We start from the raw sequence: 16,598 nt of genomic DNA, 5'->3' as shown, positions 1-16,598 counted from the left end.
GAGAGCCCACCTGCAGAGCTGCCCCAGCCCTGGCTCCAGCAGCACAAGGAGCTGGAGCTGCTGCAGCCAGTGCAGAGGAGGCCACGGAGCTGCTGCCAGGGCTGGAGCCCCTCTGCTCTGGAGCCAGCCTGGCCCAGCTGGGGCTGTTCAGCTGCACCAGAGAAGCTCCAGGGACACCTCAGAGCCCCTGCCAGGGCCTCCAGGGGCTCCAGGAGAGCTGCACAGCCCCTGGGGACAAGGCAGGCAGGGACAGCACCCAGGCAATGGCTCCCACTGCCAGAGGGCAGGCACAGATTTTGGCACATTGGGAATTAGGAATGGCTGGCTGGGAGGGTGGGCAGGCCCTGGCCCAGGGTGCCCAGAGCAGCTGTGGCTGCCCCTGGATCCCTGGCAGTGCCCCAGGCCAGGCTGGATGGGGCTGGGAGCAGCCTGGGACAGTGGGAGGTGTCCCTGCCCATGGCAGGGGTGGCACTGGATGGTCGTTTAGGTTCCCTCCCAACTCAAACCATCCTCTGATTGCGTGATTCTAGGAAAAGACCTTAAAGATCATCACTTGCAACCATTTACAGAGACCTTTGGCAAAGGGACTTTTCCCAGTCCCGAATAGATCCAGCATTTTTGAGTTTTGTTTTGTTTTTTCCCAGAATAAAAAACATCAGGTACGACTTAGGCAAAGGGAATGCATTTTACTAAGAAAATAGAAGACTAGAACACACATTTCAATAGAGTTACAACGTTATAAAGTAGGAAGAAACCCCAACCACTTCACATTTTACATACAGTTTTAGTTTCAGCTGAGCAATTACCCTCCCAGGCACAGCCAACCCCGCACAGACCAGGCTGGAACTGTTCTCACAGGCGCCCCAGCAGGCTCACATTGATTTCCATAAGGTAGATATGTTTCAGATAGAAGTAAATGCAGGTTATTTCGCTGTTTTGTTGATGAGGCAGCCATCTTTAGTAGTCCTAAGAGTATATCTATTCCCGTTAGGAAGGATCTGGCTGAAGAATGGATGAGCCGAAGCCGATGGCAGGCGGAGAGCTGAGCTCAGTCTGGGAGCACCAGCAGCCAGCTCGGGGCTGCTGCAGCACCAGCAGGACACGGTGACAGAAGCTGCTCCTCCAGCTGCAGCTGCAGCCACAGCTGTGGGGCACCGGGTGAGTCCTGCCATCCCCAGGGAGAGCCAGAGGCACGGGGAAGCGCTTGGAGCCGTGCTGGATCGTCCCAGGGAGCAGGCAGGGCAGGCAGGCCCACACACAGCGAGTCAGATGTGCCTTCAGCAGCGGCAGCTGAGCGGCTTGGCCCAAATCCAGCTGCCAGGCCAGTGCAGCAGAGCTTTGCTCTGCATTTCCTCCTCCCGTGTAGCACCGGTCCCTGCCCGCCGCCCGTGGCTGTGACACAACGGGGCAGCACTCGGATCGCCCAGAGAGCAGAAACCACAGTGGCTTATCCAGAAATGACAGTGGCTTATCCAGTGAGACTGCAGCCCCGGCTGCTCTCACACTGATCCCAGAGCTGCAGAGGGGCTCAGCTCTGTGGCAATGCAGCGGGGCTCAGCTGTGCCCCTCTGCAGCCAGCCCTGGCTGCTCTCACACTGATCCCAGAGCTGCAGAGGGGCTCAGCTCTGTGGCATGGCAGCGGGGCTCAGCTGTGCCCCTCTGCAGCCAAACAAAACCAGCCGGGACTGCCGGGGCTGGAGTCAGCTGAACTGAAACCTGGGTGGGAGCTGTACAATAGTGATCCCCACTCTCCCACAGGAACAGTCACCACGCAGGGGAGGGCTGCTAACGAGAAACTAAAAGGTGTATCGTTCATCTTGGCGGGTACTACCAGAGGAGTGTGACAGAGTTACTTTATCCCCGTAAAACAGCGTGCTGGAAACAACAGTACAAGAGGAAGACACGCACCGACCACAGGAAACCTGTTACACACCACTCTGCAGGTAAAAAAGTGTCACTTGGTTTGAAGCTTGGAAAACAAACACAACAGATCAGGATGCATCACTGTCCACAAATGTAACTGAGAACTCGCACTGGGGGTTTAAAATGTATCAGACACAACATTTTAATCGTCTCCTTCTACATGTCACGTTGGCAGCTGGGCAGAGGCTTCAGGAACACACAAACCTTTGCAACAGCTTTGAACAAACCCACAGGTATTTTATAAAGAAAGGCTGTGCTCCATCAGACACCTTTACTCTCCCCTAAACACTCCTACAGGTTGCTGCCAAGAGGCTCAGTCCTGCTGATTTTAAGGAAGCAAGGACTGGACAAATCCTGGAAGACTGACCTCAGCCAAGCTCCTGATCCTCTCAGAAGGGTTCTGCATAGCCCAAGGAGACATGGAAGACAGTCCTTTACAAAATCATTTGGAGGGCAAGTCACGGGGGCTGTGTGACAAGCTACAACACTGGTGGTCCTTTAGGTGACGTATTTTTTTAACTTACACTATGTAACATGACAAAATGCATCCTGGTGACACCTGTTTCCCTTTGCATACTGTCTAAGAAAATTTTCTGTACAGATAAAGACCAGTAAATATTTTGAATAAACCAGCAAACAGAAAATATCGTGTTAAGTAGAATATGAAAAAAGGAAACTGGTTCCTTACTAGCCAGCAAGATTAGCAGTTGCAATTAGTTCAAGGATTAATTGTACCTGAAAGAAAACTGAACATGAATCTATGTATCTTAAAATCCTATGTATGAAAAAAAATTAATTCTGGAGAAGACGAAAGAGAGAGTGAAATGGACTTAAAACTCTGTGAGCTGACAGGTTACCTGTTGCCAACAGGAAACAATGGCTGCGCATTGAAGGGAAACCCCACCATGTCCACAGTGCAAGCTGCAGGGGATGCTCAGGGCCTGGCGCACAGGAACGGGATCTGCATCCCTCCGGGAATGGGATCTCCACCCCTCTGGGAACAGGATGTCTCTCTGAGAATGGCATCTCCCTCCCTCTGGGAATGGCATCTCCATCCCTCTGAGAACGGGACCGCTCCTGCCCAAAGCAGGGCCCTGCAGCCTCCCCAAGCCACAGCTCTTCCTGAGCCACAGCTGCAACCCTTGGGAACAAACAATCAGCCTGAAGGGACATGGGATCGGTGCATTTTGTGTGTTTTTGTCACTCATGTGCCTAACTGGCTGCTGGCAGGAGGGAGGAAGCTGTGTGTTCCCAGCACTCTGGAATCCAGTGGTGCAGAACTCCACTGGCACAGTACAACAGGCTTCAGATAGAGCTGGATTTTCAGAAGGCAAAAACAATTCATACATTGAATAAATAATTTCTTTCTCAGTAAGATCACTAATTTAAATACGATACAAACAAGGCATAGCAAAAATAGATGAAAAAAGCACTATTTGTAAAAACATCCTATGTATGTGTGTGTGTGTGTTGGTGTCTTTTGTACATTCACTTGCAAGTGCAAGCTCCTGCCCATGTGCATCTCAGCACTCAGCAGCGAAGCACTTCCAGCCCCACCACACAACACTTTACCACAGCTTGAACACCACAGTTTTTTCCCCACATCACTCTTTTCTGTGTTTATATAATCAGTCCTCTTTGCCCACGCAGGCAGCACCTTCCCAAAGTTTACTGCACTTTGTGTGAATACAATTTTGGAGCCAGAGATCAGGCCGTAGGTGCCTGAGGGGGTGCTGAGACCATTTTCCCTGCTCTGTTCTGGCCTCTTCTGTGGAGACTGCATTTTCCTGTGTAGCTGAGGACACAGGAGCAGTGCTTGCCATGGGTAAATCCTGAGCAAGCTCTGCTTTATCTCTTTGGATGGCGTCTGCCAGTGCAGCACTGCTGGCACATCCATGTGTTTATTTACTCCTGCCTTGCTGCAGCAAACTGGAGCAGCCTGGTATCTCTGTTTGTGCTCCTGGCAGGTGCCTGTTCTCGGGGCAGGGAGCACAATGGGGCAGCCACAGGCTGTCCCTGCCTGTCCCTGTGCAGCGACCAGGGCCCCGCGGCCTCGCTCCAAGGGAATCGGTGAGTGTACACTGTGGCATCTGCAGCAAACGTGCAGCACTACCCTGGCAAGGAAAAACTCAGCTGGGACCTTCTGCTGTCACACGAGGACCCTGACAAACCGCACCTGTAAGGGCAGAAAGCTGGAGTGATCAGTGCAGGGCTTGTAGCACTGCAGCTTCTGGGTCCAGGACTCACAGTGACAGAGCAGGCGGGACCGAGGCCTCAGGGAGCATCCAGCAGACTCACTGGTGTGAACAGCACTCCTGCTCCAGCCCTGCCAGCACCTGGAACCAGCGCTGCCTACCGAGTGCTGCCTCCAGCTGAGTCCACTTTGGAGCTTTCGAGTCAGCAGTGCCACAAAGCATCACACACGTGTCTTGTTGTGAGAACAAGGGAGAAAACAACCCGGCTTACATAAAACAGAAACTTGAAAAAATGAAAAAATTAAGTAAAGATCCTTTGGTAAACCATTTTGCAGTGCATTGCTTAAAATCTCCTAGTAAAATCTTTAAAAAGATTTCCATAAATTACTTCAGGTCCTACGTCTACCCAATAAAATTTAATCTGTGACAGCATGGCTTTGTTTTTAAAAGCTATTAAGTGATCAGTATTATTTTCAGGACTTCCCAAGGACAATTTGAACTAGCTCACATTTTTCCTGAGAACAGATTTCATGGACTGATGAAAACAAAGCTGCAAACTTTGCTGCAGATCCCACACATGTACATCTCACTGCTCCTCAAGGAAACAGCAGCCAATGCCACAAGGATGTCTGGACATGGGCATCTTTAAACACTAAACAAAACACAAGGCCCATCAGACTCTCTAAGTTGTCTTTAACTGCCCTTTTGTTTTTTCTAGGATAAGTGGTCTCCCTTGATGTCACAGCTAATGCAGTGTGACAAGACTAGGACAATTAGAAGACTGATTATTAAAGGCAGAAATAAGTAATTCTGGATATCAGCAGTGATGAGAGAGCTACAGTTTATCGTCAAATGCATGTAGCTAAAATATCATTAATGGAATTTTTCGGTGTGGTGCTGGCTCTAAGCTAGAAATACAATGTTATTGTTTAAATTAATTTTGGAGGGCTCTCTCATCCCTGTGGCAGATGCCGTTTTCCGTACAGTTTACCAGGTACTTGGGAGAAATCAGGCGAAAAACAGGGCGTAAGGGGGGAAAAACAAAAAAAAGGCAACGAAACGAGCGCAAATAAATTAGAGGAGTGAAAGCTCATGATTAGAGTTGGTCTGAGGAGGGAGGGAGGGGATCCCTGCAGAGCGGCGGCGCTGCCTGAGGCGCGGCGCGGGGCTGGTCAGTGCACCTTGGACTCGGGCCAGTCGTACACGTCCGGCATGAAGGACTCGTACTCGTAGCTCCACACCTTGGAGCGGATGTAGCGGTTCTTGTCGGCCGGCTCGGGGTAGTGGAAGGCCATGTTGTTGGCGTACAGGAACTCCATCACCTGCGGAGGGGAACAGCACGGCTCGGAGCCCGCGGCACCGCACACACCGCGCGGCACGGCCGGGAAATGCACACTGCACAGAACAGCTCTGGAGCAGAGAGGGGGCAGCCTGGGCATGGAAAGGCGATTGCAAGCAGAGACAGGAGGCAGAAAGCTGCTGACAGGCAAAGGGGTGTCAGCCCGAGTAAAGGACGCTCACAGCTTCTGTCAATTAGATTAATAAAAAGATGCCTGCTTGCCTCGTGGGCAAAGCAGAGATACCAGTCTTAGATGCATGGACAAAGCATGAAACCATGCATGGACAAAAAGAGCTACCAACCAAACCATGCATGGACAAACAGAGCTACCCATCAAAAAATGCATGGGCAAACAGAGCTACCAACCAAACCCTGCATTGGCAAAGCAGAGCTACCAACCAAACCATGCACAGACAAAGAAGAGCTGCCAACCAAAGAGCTACCAACCAAAGAAGAGCCACCATGCATGGACAGAGCTACCAATGAAACCATGCATGGACAAAGCAAAAATACCCATCAAATCATGCATGGACAAACAGAGCTACCAATGAAACCATGCATGGACAAACAGAGCTACCAACCAAACCATGCATGGGCAAACAGAGCTACCAATGAAACCATGCATGGACAAACAGAGTTACCAACCAAACCATGCATGGACAAACAGAGCTACCAACCAAACCATGCATGGGCAAAGAGAGCTACCAATGAAACCATGCATGGACAAACAGAGCTACCAATGAAACCATGCATGGACAAACAGAGCTACCAACCAAACCATGCATGGACAAACAGAGCTACCAACCAAACCATGCATGGACAAACAGAGCTACCAATGAAACCATGCATGGACAAACAGAGCTACCAACCAAACCATGCATGGACAAACAGAGCTACCAATGAAACCATGCATGGACAAACAGAGCTACCAACCAAACCATGCATGGACAAACAGAGCTACCAATGAAACCATGCATGGACAAACAGAGCTACCAATGAAAAAAATTCTCATCTTGTGTAGGCCAAGATGAGAAGTAAATATAAACAATGTTTAGAAGCACAATAAACTGCTTTCGCTTAATTCACAGTGAATCATGCAGTGTCCTTTGTCGTCTCTCCTGAGCACCTCAGTGTCTTTACATCCCCACACGCCTTAGCTGGGATCTCTAAACTGAATTTCTGGAATCAGAGGGGATCAATTTTGGCCCATCGTGGCTGCCAAGCTGAAGCATCCAACAAAGGGAACGTTTTTATACATTTCTCTTATTGCAGGCACAAAGAACCGGGTGTTGCCCAAGCACCTCATATTCAAGGGTCACACTCTGTGCAACTCAGCAGGTTAATGTACACATAAACCACTTTTACTGCAGTGCAATTTTATATTTCATACTCACCTTGACAGCAATATAAATAGAAACTTCCCTGATATTGGACAGTGGAGGATAAAGTCTTCCTTGTGCAAGCTCTTCATCTGTCAACTGCTCTGCCAATGCCTGAGTCAGAGAAACAAACACTGTTTTTATTTATTTACTAATGTGACTTTATTTACCAAATGTGACTAATAACGTGCCAGAACACCTGAGAGAACCAAGCTGCAGTGCTCTTAGCACCAGAGTGCTCCCAAAGCACTGCAGTGAGGCACTCAGGATCTGAGGAATTGAGAATCAGCACACTCACTGCAAGCATTTGGCAAAACGAGCTCTGGGACTCTGGGGGATGAATCCCTCCCCCAGAGCCACAGAAAGCCCTGGCCACAGAGCCAGCTGCAGAACCCAGGGCAGGGCAGGGGACAGCCCTGCTGCCACAGTAACTCACACAGGACTTGCTACCTCATCACAGCCGCAATGGAACCTGATCCTTGGCAAAAAACAACTTTGTTTGGTCAAAACAATTTTTTTTTTCTCATTGTGGAGGGACAAGCCAACAGAAACCAAACAGGAAACCACTGTGTTTTACCAGGGTTTGAGAGGAGTGCCCATCAAGCCATCCCTGTCTGTCAGAAGCCACAGCCTGCTCTGCTGCCAGACTCACCTTGGCAGCCTCCAGGAAAACCTTATCACTGATGTGCCTGACGCTGCTGAGGATCACAGCCAGAGCCACGCCTGCAAGAAATCACTGCCAGTTAGGGACACTTCACTGTAAATGTGCACTTTAAATTGCAGCCTGCTGCCAGGAGCTGCCACTTATCCCAGTGTTATCCCTGAAAACCCTACTGCAGCTTTCTGCACACACTGGTGGCTCGGGCTGAAGATGACCGTGTCCCACCCCCTGGCCCAGCAGGGACACCCACACACTCACAGCACCGCTACCACCCACGGGAGCAGCCACGGCCACAGCAGGTGGCTTCTGGAAGGGCTGGAGCTTTGCAGCTCAGGGAGGGAAGGGCAAGGCACAGGAACATCCTCAGTGCTACTTTTCTACACCACTTGTGCAGATACAACTTCAAGAACTATTGAGAGTTACTAACATAACTGCAAGTGCGTATTAACATTTATTTTCTCATTCCTCCCCAAACAAGCAGCAGCTCCCAAAGCCTTTAATAGCACCCTTCTGTTTTCTCAGCCACATCCAGCTGGGTTTGCTCCTTGTGGATGCATGTGCCCCACATCCAGCCCGGACTGATTGTCTGCCATCCAGCCACTCGTTCGTCCAAGCTCTCAAACGCTGGCACCACCTCTGCACGCTGCTTCAGTGATGTGCCTCTGCAGCAAGGGAGCCCAAGGGTGACAGTTCCATTCATTACCTGGGAAGATGTAAGCGTTGTTTCCTTGGCCTGGTTTGAAGGTCCTCCCATCCCTCAGAGTGACCAGCTCGAAGGGGCTGCCGCTGGCAAACAGGCACCGGCCCTGGCAGGAGAAAGGGAGGGAGGAAGGGTCAGTGGGGCAGCTGGGCACGGACAGAGCCTGGAGCCAGCGGGAGCTGGGCACAGACAGAGCCTGGAGCCAGCAGGAGCTGGGCACTGACAGAGCCTGGAGCCAGCAGGAGCTGGGCACTGACAGAGCCTGGAGCCAGCAGGAGCTGGGCACGGACAGAGCCTGGAGGCAGCGGGAGCTGGGCACTGACAGAGCCTGGAGCCAGCGGGAGCTGGGCACTGACAGAGCCTGGAGCCAGCGGGAGCTGGGCACGGACAGAGCCTGGAGCCAGCAGGAGCTGGGCACGGACAGAGCCTGGAGCCAGCAGGAGCTGGGCACGGACAGAGCCTGGAGCCAGCGGGAGCTGGGCACAGACAGAGCCTGGAGCCAGCAGGAGCTGGGCACGGACAGAGCCTGGAGCCAGCAGGAGCTGGGCACAGACAGAGCCTGGAGCCAGCGGGAGCTGGGCACTGACAGAGCCTGGAGCCAGCGGGAGCTGGGCACGGACAGAGCCTGGAGCCAGCGGGAGCTGGGCACTGACAGAGTCTGGAGCCAGCAGGAGCTGGGCACTGAGAGTCTGGAGCCAGCAGGAGCTGGGCACTGACAGAGCCTGGAGGCAGCGGGAGCTGGGCACTGACAGAGCCTGGAGCCAGCAGGAGCTGGGCACTGACAGAGCCTGGAGCCAGCGGGAGCTGGGCACTGACAGAGCCTGGAGCCAGCAGGAGCTGGGCACTGACAGAGCCTGGAGCCAGCGGGAGCTGGGCACTGACAGAGCCTGGAGCCAGCAGGAGCTGGGCACTGACAGAGCCTGGAGCCAGCGGGAGCTGGGCACTGACAGAGCCTGGAGCCAGCGGGAGCTGGGCACTGACAGAGCCTGGAGGCAGCAGGAGCCAGGGGCCACAGGGGACACGGGGCACTGATCACCCTGCTGTGAGCAGGGGAACTCGGGCACAACCCAATGCTTGGAGGGACTGACACATGAAGCCCTGCTGTGTTAAGCCTTTCCAGCACCACTGCAGTGCTGCTGTGTTACCCTTTCCAGCACCACAGCCACAGGGACTCTGCAATGAGCAATGGCCACTGCCAGAGCAGGCTGGAGCACAATAAAAGGTCACTTTCTTACTGGAGGGTGTGGGGTTAGAGGGAGGAACTGCTGTGTCAGACTGCTGCTGCTGCCGCTGCTGAGAGCAATCAGAGCAGTGAATAACGTGGTTTGCTTATCCTTCCTTTGGAAACGATTTCAATGTGCACAAAATGGCAAAACGTTACCGAGTGTGAACCACACCCTCTAGACAAATGAGCCCCTTCTCAAGCAGTAAAGCCAGTGAAAGTAAAAAGAAATCTTGACTTTCTTTTGAGTAACAGGTTTAGGAACATGAGTTTAAAACCTTTAAGGCTCTCAGGACTACTGTGTTTGAAAACAAATTACCAAAGAGGCTGGAGGCTCTGGAACTGTGTTGGGTGTCAGGGCATACCCACGACAAGAGCCTTTTTGTGCAGGGAGCAAAGCAGATGGGTGCAGGAGGGGACAGGACCTAAAGAAAAAGCAATTAAAAGGCAGCAGAAGCCCTCAGAACACACAGGGGCATCGACAGCCTTTTACAGGTGTCATCTATGGGAAAAAACGAGGAAGGAAAGGTTAGGGTGGTGTCTTTGTTTCTTTGTTGCCTCTGGTGCAGCCTCTGGTGCAGCAGGCAGGATGAGGCTGTCCCCGAGGCCTGGGGACACCCGGGGTGACGGCTCTGATCCCCGACAGCGTGACAGATTGCATTAGCTGCGTGACACAACCGGTGGAGCAGCAGATTTCCACAGAGCCACACAGCAGTCAGGGCTCTGGAGCCCATTTCCCAGGTAATTACTGCATCTTGAAGGGAAAACACATTCTGAGGGGCAAGCTGAGGACATCCCAGAGAACCAAAGAGCACCGTGGAAACAGACAGCTGGGGTGGCTGCAGGAAAGTTCAGAGACATAAACATTGCAGAATTTATGAGTAAGGACTGGAACAAAGCTACACCAGCTCGTTGACTGACCAGCAGTGCTCAATTGTCCAAATAACCCACATGCACAAGTAACTGGGAACACGGAAAATCATTAGCAAAAGAGCATACAGATCCAATACAGGAAAAAACCCAAATGTCTCCTCTCCACTGGGCTCAAAGTTTGCAAACAGCTCTGTGCTCTTCCAGCTCCTGCCTCAGGGAGCCCCTGCCCCTGACAGGGACAGCCAGGGTGAGGGCCAGCTCCTTGGGCACAGCACTCAGCATGGCACACTCTGCCTCCTGCCCTAAAACATCTCTTCATCTGCTGGTATTCCATCATAATGCAAGCAAAAACCAGGCTGGCTCCCCCTCTAACTGTGCTCCTGGCCTCCTGCAGCTAGAGATGGCAGCAGCTTTTACATTTATTTATGCCAACTGAAGTCTTGCCTGCACAACTATCTCCTGTTTACCTTCTATCCAAGATACTGGAATTTATTTATTTACTGGAAACTGAAACACTGCCCAGCTCACTGCTCTGGTTAATGCAAGATATCTGAGAGATATTAAACCACCTTAATTTACAAGCGTGTCCAGGGCAGGGAACGGAGCCGGGAAGGGGCTGGAGCCCCAGGAGAGGCTGAGGGAGCTGGGCAGGGGCTGAGCCTGGAGCAAAGGAGGCTCAGGGGGGCCCTTGTGGCTCTGCACAGCTCCTGACAGGAGGGGACAGCCGGGGGGGTCGGGCTGTGCTCCAGGGAACAGGGACAGGAGCAGAGGAACAGCCAGGGCAGGCTCAAGGTGGACAGTAGGGAAAATTTCTTTACCTAAAGCTCTGTCAATTCCTGGCCCAGCTGCCCAGGGCAGTGGTGCAGTCCCCATCCCTGCAGGGGTTTAAAAGCCATGTGCATGTGGCACTTGGGGACATGGGACAGTGGTGGCCTTGGCCGAGCTGGGCAATGGTTGGACTCGATGGCCTTGGAGGGCTTTTCCAGCCCAGATGATCCTACTGACAAGAGATAAGATCCAGACTTTGCTCAGAGGCTGCTGCTGCAGGGCTCCTGGAGCAGCAATTCCCTGAGCCGACAGCCCCAGGAGTGCGGGACAGAGTCCGGGTGTCAGATGGGGACAGCAGAGGGCCACCCTGGCAGGGGGACACTGCCACTGCCGGGGCTGTCTGTGATGCTGAGCCCCGTGGGCAGCGCAAGGCAGGAGCTCAGTCTGCAGCAGCAGACAAGGAAAGCTCTCCACCCACCCATTTTCACACACCACTCACTTGGTTTGGGGCTGTATCAAAATAAGAGAAAGAGAAAAGAATGAGAGCCCTCAAGAGCTGCAGGACAGGACCAGCACAGGGATCCCAGCAGCTGCTCAGAGCCCCAGGGTCCTGCTGTGTCTGCCCCACCTCCCTCCCCGTGGGCTCTCTGCAGAGGCTCCCAGCCTGGCACAAAAACCTACACAGAGCTACAAAATACTGGCTTCATAAGGCTGGGATGTGCTGCTGGGATAACGGTAGAGCTATTAAGGAAAAGCCACCCCAAACCCCTGCGTGCCAGCCCTGCAGGATGCAGTGGCCCAGGGGAGGGCGCAGAACCAGGAGTGCTTGCTCCTGGCTGACTCATTCCAGCACCTGGTGGTGCCAGGGTGCCAGACACAGCCGCTGTGGCAGGGACATGGGCCACCCCTACCCGGGGACACGAGGGGACAGAGGCCACCCTGCCTGGGGACATGAGAGCCCCAGGGTCACTGCTGGTGGCACCTGCGGGACTGGTGCAAGCCCCACTCCTGCCCTGCTCCAAGGACTCTCTCAGCCATTACATGGCAAGGCTTGCACTGAGTCCCTACTGCGAGGCCAACAAGCTTCATTAAAACACAAACTAATTAAAAATAGCCGTGAGAAACAAGAGTTAATTGATCACAGCCATGTAACAGTACTGATGCTCCTTCTCTAAAAAAAGCAGTAACAAGACTCAGGCTACTTTAAGCTTTGCAAAAGCTAAAAACTACCTAAAAGTTACCTACAAGTCCAGACCTCTTTTCCCACCAGCCCCATTGACTGCTGCCAGAAGGGGAGGAAGAGCTGCGTTCTCACAGCCCTGAGCCCAAGCAGTGAGAGAACAATCCAAGCCCTGGTGCTCAGGCAGTCCCCAGCAGGGCAGTCCCCAGCAGGGCAGCCCCAGCAGGGCAATCCCCAGCAGGGCAATCCCCAGTGGAGCAGCCCCAGCAGGGCAGTCCCCAGCAGGGCAATCCCCAGCAGGGCAGCCCCAGCAGGGCAATCCCCAGCAGAGCAGCCCCAGCAGGGCAATCCCCAGCAGGGCAGTCCCCAGCAGGGCAGTCCCCAGCAGGGCAGCCCCAGCAGGGCAATCCCCAGCAGGGCAGTCCCCAGCAGGGCAATCCCCAGCAGGGCAATCCCCAGCAGAGCAGCCCCAGCAGGGCAATCCCCAGCAGGGCAATCCCCAGCAGGGCAATCCCCAGCAGGGCAATCCCCAGTGGAGCAGCCCCAGCAGGGCAGTCCCCAGCAGGGCAGTCCCCAGCAGGGCAATCCCCAGCAGGGCAGTCCCCAGCAGGGCAGTCCCCAGCAGGGCAATCCCCAGCGGGGCAGCCCCAGCAGGGCAGTCCCCAGCAGGGCAATCCCCAGCAGGGCAATCCCCAGCAGGGCAATCCCCAGCAGAGCAGCCCCAGCAGGGCAATCCCCAGCGGGGCAGTCCCCAGCGGGGCAATCCCCAGCGGGGCAGCCCCAGCAGAGCAGCCCCAGCAGGGCAGTCCCAGCAGAGCAGCCCCAGCAGGGCAGCCCCAGCAGGGCAATCCCCAGCAGAGCAGCCCCAGCGGGGCAGCCCCAGCAGGGCAATCCCCAGCGGGGCAATCCCCAGCAGAGCAGCCCCAGCAGGGCAGCCCCAGCAGGGCAGTCCCCAGCAGGGCAATCCCCAGCAGGGCAATCCCCAGCAGAGCAGCCCCAGCAGGGCAATCCCCAGCGGGGCAGTCCCCAGCGGGGCAGTCCCCAGCAGGGCAATCCCCAGCAGGGCAATCCCCAGCGGGGCAATCCCCAGCAGGGCAGTCCCAGCAGGGCAGTCCCAGCAGGGCAGTCCCAGCAGAGCAGCCCCAGCCCGGGCTCACCCACCTCTGTCAGCGTGTAGGCCTCCTCTGCCGTGCACTCGGCCTTGGCCGTGGGGTTGCTCAGGGCAAATATGATGGGCCGCTCGTTGATGGAAGCCATGGCTTTGATCACGTCCGGGGTGAAGAGACGCCCTGCCCCAGCCACCCCTGGGGAGAGGGGACACACAAAGCCACAGTCAGGGCTGGCTGCCCCAGGCAGGGACAGCCAGCCCACCCCGAGCTCAGGGCAGCCCTCAGCCTCCCCCAGGCACAGCTCCTCTGGCAGTGGAGATGGAGCCAGGCACGGCTCCTGCCTGGCTGGCACCCACCATTTCCACAGCAACGGCTCCTCAGTGTGCTCCAGAAGCCTACTTCACCCTATTTTTTGGTATTGATGACTACAAGGAACACGGTCCTGGATAAGCAAGAGGGAATTCCAGGTGCTCTGTGGATGATTCATCCCTGCAATGCACACCTGGAACCGGTGCTCCTGACCACACCCAAACCCAGAGGTACAAACACACAGCTATGATGTATTTGTGCACTGCCTAAAACCCCTCTCCTTTTCCAAATAAATCACGTGCCAGGGAAACTGCAGTCACAGCAGGAAATACCTGTAATCCTCTCTGCTCTCTGCAGATAGCCACAGCTGTAAATACCCACAGATGCCAGTGACCCCAGAGGTGCTGGTGGTCTGCAGCATGGAACTGCTGCTTCCAGCTGAGCTGCTGGCAGAGCCTGACCACAGGGGGGACTGCAGAGGGTCAGAAAACACCCACGCAACTCCAGTTAGGGAACTCCTGTAGGATGGTTGTGGCTGCTCTCTGTCACTAAGGACACAAGGCTCAGAAGGAGCACCACAGCCCAGTGTATGTTCAAGTAGAAAATTGACCTCACATTTCCATGTTTTTTACATCAGCAGAAATGCAGCTGGCTGTCACCAAGCTGCCCAGAACCCTGATAACAAATTAAAGGCAGTAAAAAGCCAGATTACAGAAAACTAAGCTCACTCACCGATGATAGCTGAAGGCCGAAGTACATTCACTGCCTCTACAAATGTCTTTGGTATGTCTATGTCCTTTGGAGCCTTGTGGGCAAACGGCTCCTGGTGGGGATCCGCCTTCTGCTCCCGGCCCTGCAGGAGAGCAGAGGTTCCTCTGTGAGGGGAGGGCAAGGCAGGGCTCACCCGTGCTGGGCACCCCAGGTGTGCTGCAGCCCTACCTGGACCAGCAGGCCATGCTTGTCAAACATCCACACTCTCCTGGAGGCCTCCTCGTGGGAAACACCCCTTTCCATCATGGCCATCACAATGAGATTGGCGATTCCCAGGGCGGCCTGGCGGCGAAAGGACTCGGGTTGGTGACAGGGCACACGAGAGGTCAGCCATCAGAGCCCACAGAGCCCCTCGGGGAGCCTGCTCTGAGACACAGCAAGTGTCTCCCAGCGTGGGGCAGCCCCCTGGCAGCCCTGCAGGCAGGACAGCAGGCACAGCTCTCCCAGGGTGTGAGCTGTGCCTGCCCAGCCTGGCAGGGACAGGGTGCTCAGCCCTCCTGCCACCCAACCAGCCCGTGCTGCGTGCCCCGTGCTCCCAGCCTGGCTCCTGCCCCTGGCAGGGCTGGCAGAGGGCAGCAGGGGGCTGGGCTGGCCCCTGTCCCCTCCCTGGCAGGAGAAATGAGGCACAGCAGGCCAATTACTGCCACCAGCGCCGTTCCCAGATGGAGAGCTTCTCAGATAATTAAGTCATTTTGTCAGCACCACAGGAGCAATTGGGCTGATGCACCGAGAAGCACGGGGCTGCTCCTGGCACTGCAGCACCAGTAATAACGGGTGCCTGCTGCAAACTGAATCAATCACCTTGCTGAGAAGAACTCCCTGTACTTCCCTCCGGTGCTATAAAAATCAACAACATGGTCTCACCACACCATGATTTTATGGTGAGTTTCCCTTCAAATACACAGAATCCCGGTGCTTCCTTCGAGGCCGTGCAGGGAAATGAAGAATGTGAGTCCCTGCAAATGTTAAACACCTTTCATACAGCCCTGTTTAGGGCTTTCTGCTAATGCATTTCAGCCGGCCTTGCATGAAAAGCTCTGCAATGGAGTTCAGAGAAGGTAAAACTCCACGATGAGAAAATACACATTTTAAATGTCTCTTGCTGCTCTGGGCCCTTAAGAGGACTCACCTCTCCTGCTCCAAGGAACAGCACTTTCTGGTCTGTGAGTGGTTTCCCAGTGGCTCTCTGGGCTGCCAGCAGTCCTGCCAAGGCCACTGAGGCTGTCCCTGTGAGAGCAGAGCAAATCTGAGGGCAGCTGAACACGCCTCCATGGCAGGCTGTGGCTCTGGGAAGAGTTCCTGCAGGGATGTTCAGGAACACAAACAAAGGGTGTACCTTGGATGTCGTCGTTGAAGGTGCAGTACTTCTCCCTGTACTTCCTCAGGAACCGGAAAGCATTGTGGTTTCCAAAGTCCTCAAACTGGATGAGCGTGTTCTGGCCATACCTACAGGGGATGGCAAACATGCCAACACTGCACAGAGGCAGGGGAGAGCAGCAGGGCCTGCACGCCATCCCTCATCTGCGCAGCAGGCTGTCCTCAGGAGAGCCCAGCAGCGCTGACCCTGCTCTGTGCCTCGCACAGATAACCCAGGCAGCGTGCTCCGGGTCACCGGGGAGGGACAGACCGACAGCAGGGACAGACACGCAGCCTGCCCCAGCCTCTGGGTGGCTGACGAAGGACGGCTGTGAGGGCTGCTCTGTGCCCTACCTGTCCGTGATGGCCTCCATGAACTCGTCGATCAGGTCATCGTAGACCTGCGAGCGGTCCCGCTTCTGGTAGAGCCCCATGTAGAAGGGATCCTTCAGCAGGGTCTGCAGGAGCAAGCCAGGGAGAGAGCAGGTGAGTCCCCTGCGCAGGGCACAGCCAGCACAGCTCTCCCCGAGACGCTGCAGGCACACAGCACCGCGGCAGGGCCCTGTGATTTCAGCCGGCACTCGGCGCTGGTCATGGCTGCATCAATACTGTGAACAATAAACTGCTCCAACAAATCTAATTCCCATCCCCAGCTTCTTAAAAGTCAGGTCAAAACTGACTGCCTGTTTTGCAGCAGTGTTGCAGCACTCCAATTACTTCCAGATGCACCCTTTCACGGACAAATCAATGGGCACTTTTAAATCACTGTACAGTGAACTCCAAACCTTTTACCCTTTGCATAAAATATGTGGG

The 16,598-nt window shown here is 54.6% G+C and overlaps 1 protein-coding gene across 1 annotated transcript in view; it reads right to left on the bottom strand.

Annotated features, from left to right (window-relative positions):
• Positions 1-666: 666 nt before the first annotated feature.
• The window catches only part of ME2 (malic enzyme 2), a 40,481-nt gene continuing 24,549 nt past the window's right edge, over positions 667-16,598 (bottom strand). Inside the window, exons 7-16 of the mRNA XM_059492218.1 lie at positions 16,140-16,243; positions 15,766-15,875; positions 15,559-15,656; positions 14,598-14,711; positions 14,391-14,511; positions 13,402-13,544; positions 8,201-8,303; positions 7,489-7,559; positions 6,852-6,950; positions 667-5,440 (exon numbers count right to left, since the gene is read on the bottom strand). Of these exons, the coding sequence (XP_059348201.1) occupies positions 5,291-5,440; positions 6,852-6,950; positions 7,489-7,559; positions 8,201-8,303; positions 13,402-13,544; positions 14,391-14,511; positions 14,598-14,711; positions 15,559-15,656; positions 15,766-15,875; positions 16,140-16,243 (1,113 nt within the window). The 3' untranslated portion in view covers positions 667-5,290. The remainder of the gene's footprint in view (positions 5,441-6,851; positions 6,951-7,488; positions 7,560-8,200; positions 8,304-13,401; positions 13,545-14,390; positions 14,512-14,597; positions 14,712-15,558; positions 15,657-15,765; positions 15,876-16,139; positions 16,244-16,598) is intronic.

This window comes from Ammospiza nelsoni, chromosome Z (assembly GCF_027579445.1).
Source record: "Ammospiza nelsoni isolate bAmmNel1 chromosome Z, bAmmNel1.pri, whole genome shotgun sequence".
Taxonomy (NCBI): Eukaryota; Metazoa; Chordata; class Aves; order Passeriformes; family Passerellidae; genus Ammospiza; species Ammospiza nelsoni.
This window is presented reverse-complemented; position numbering and strand designations above follow the sequence as displayed.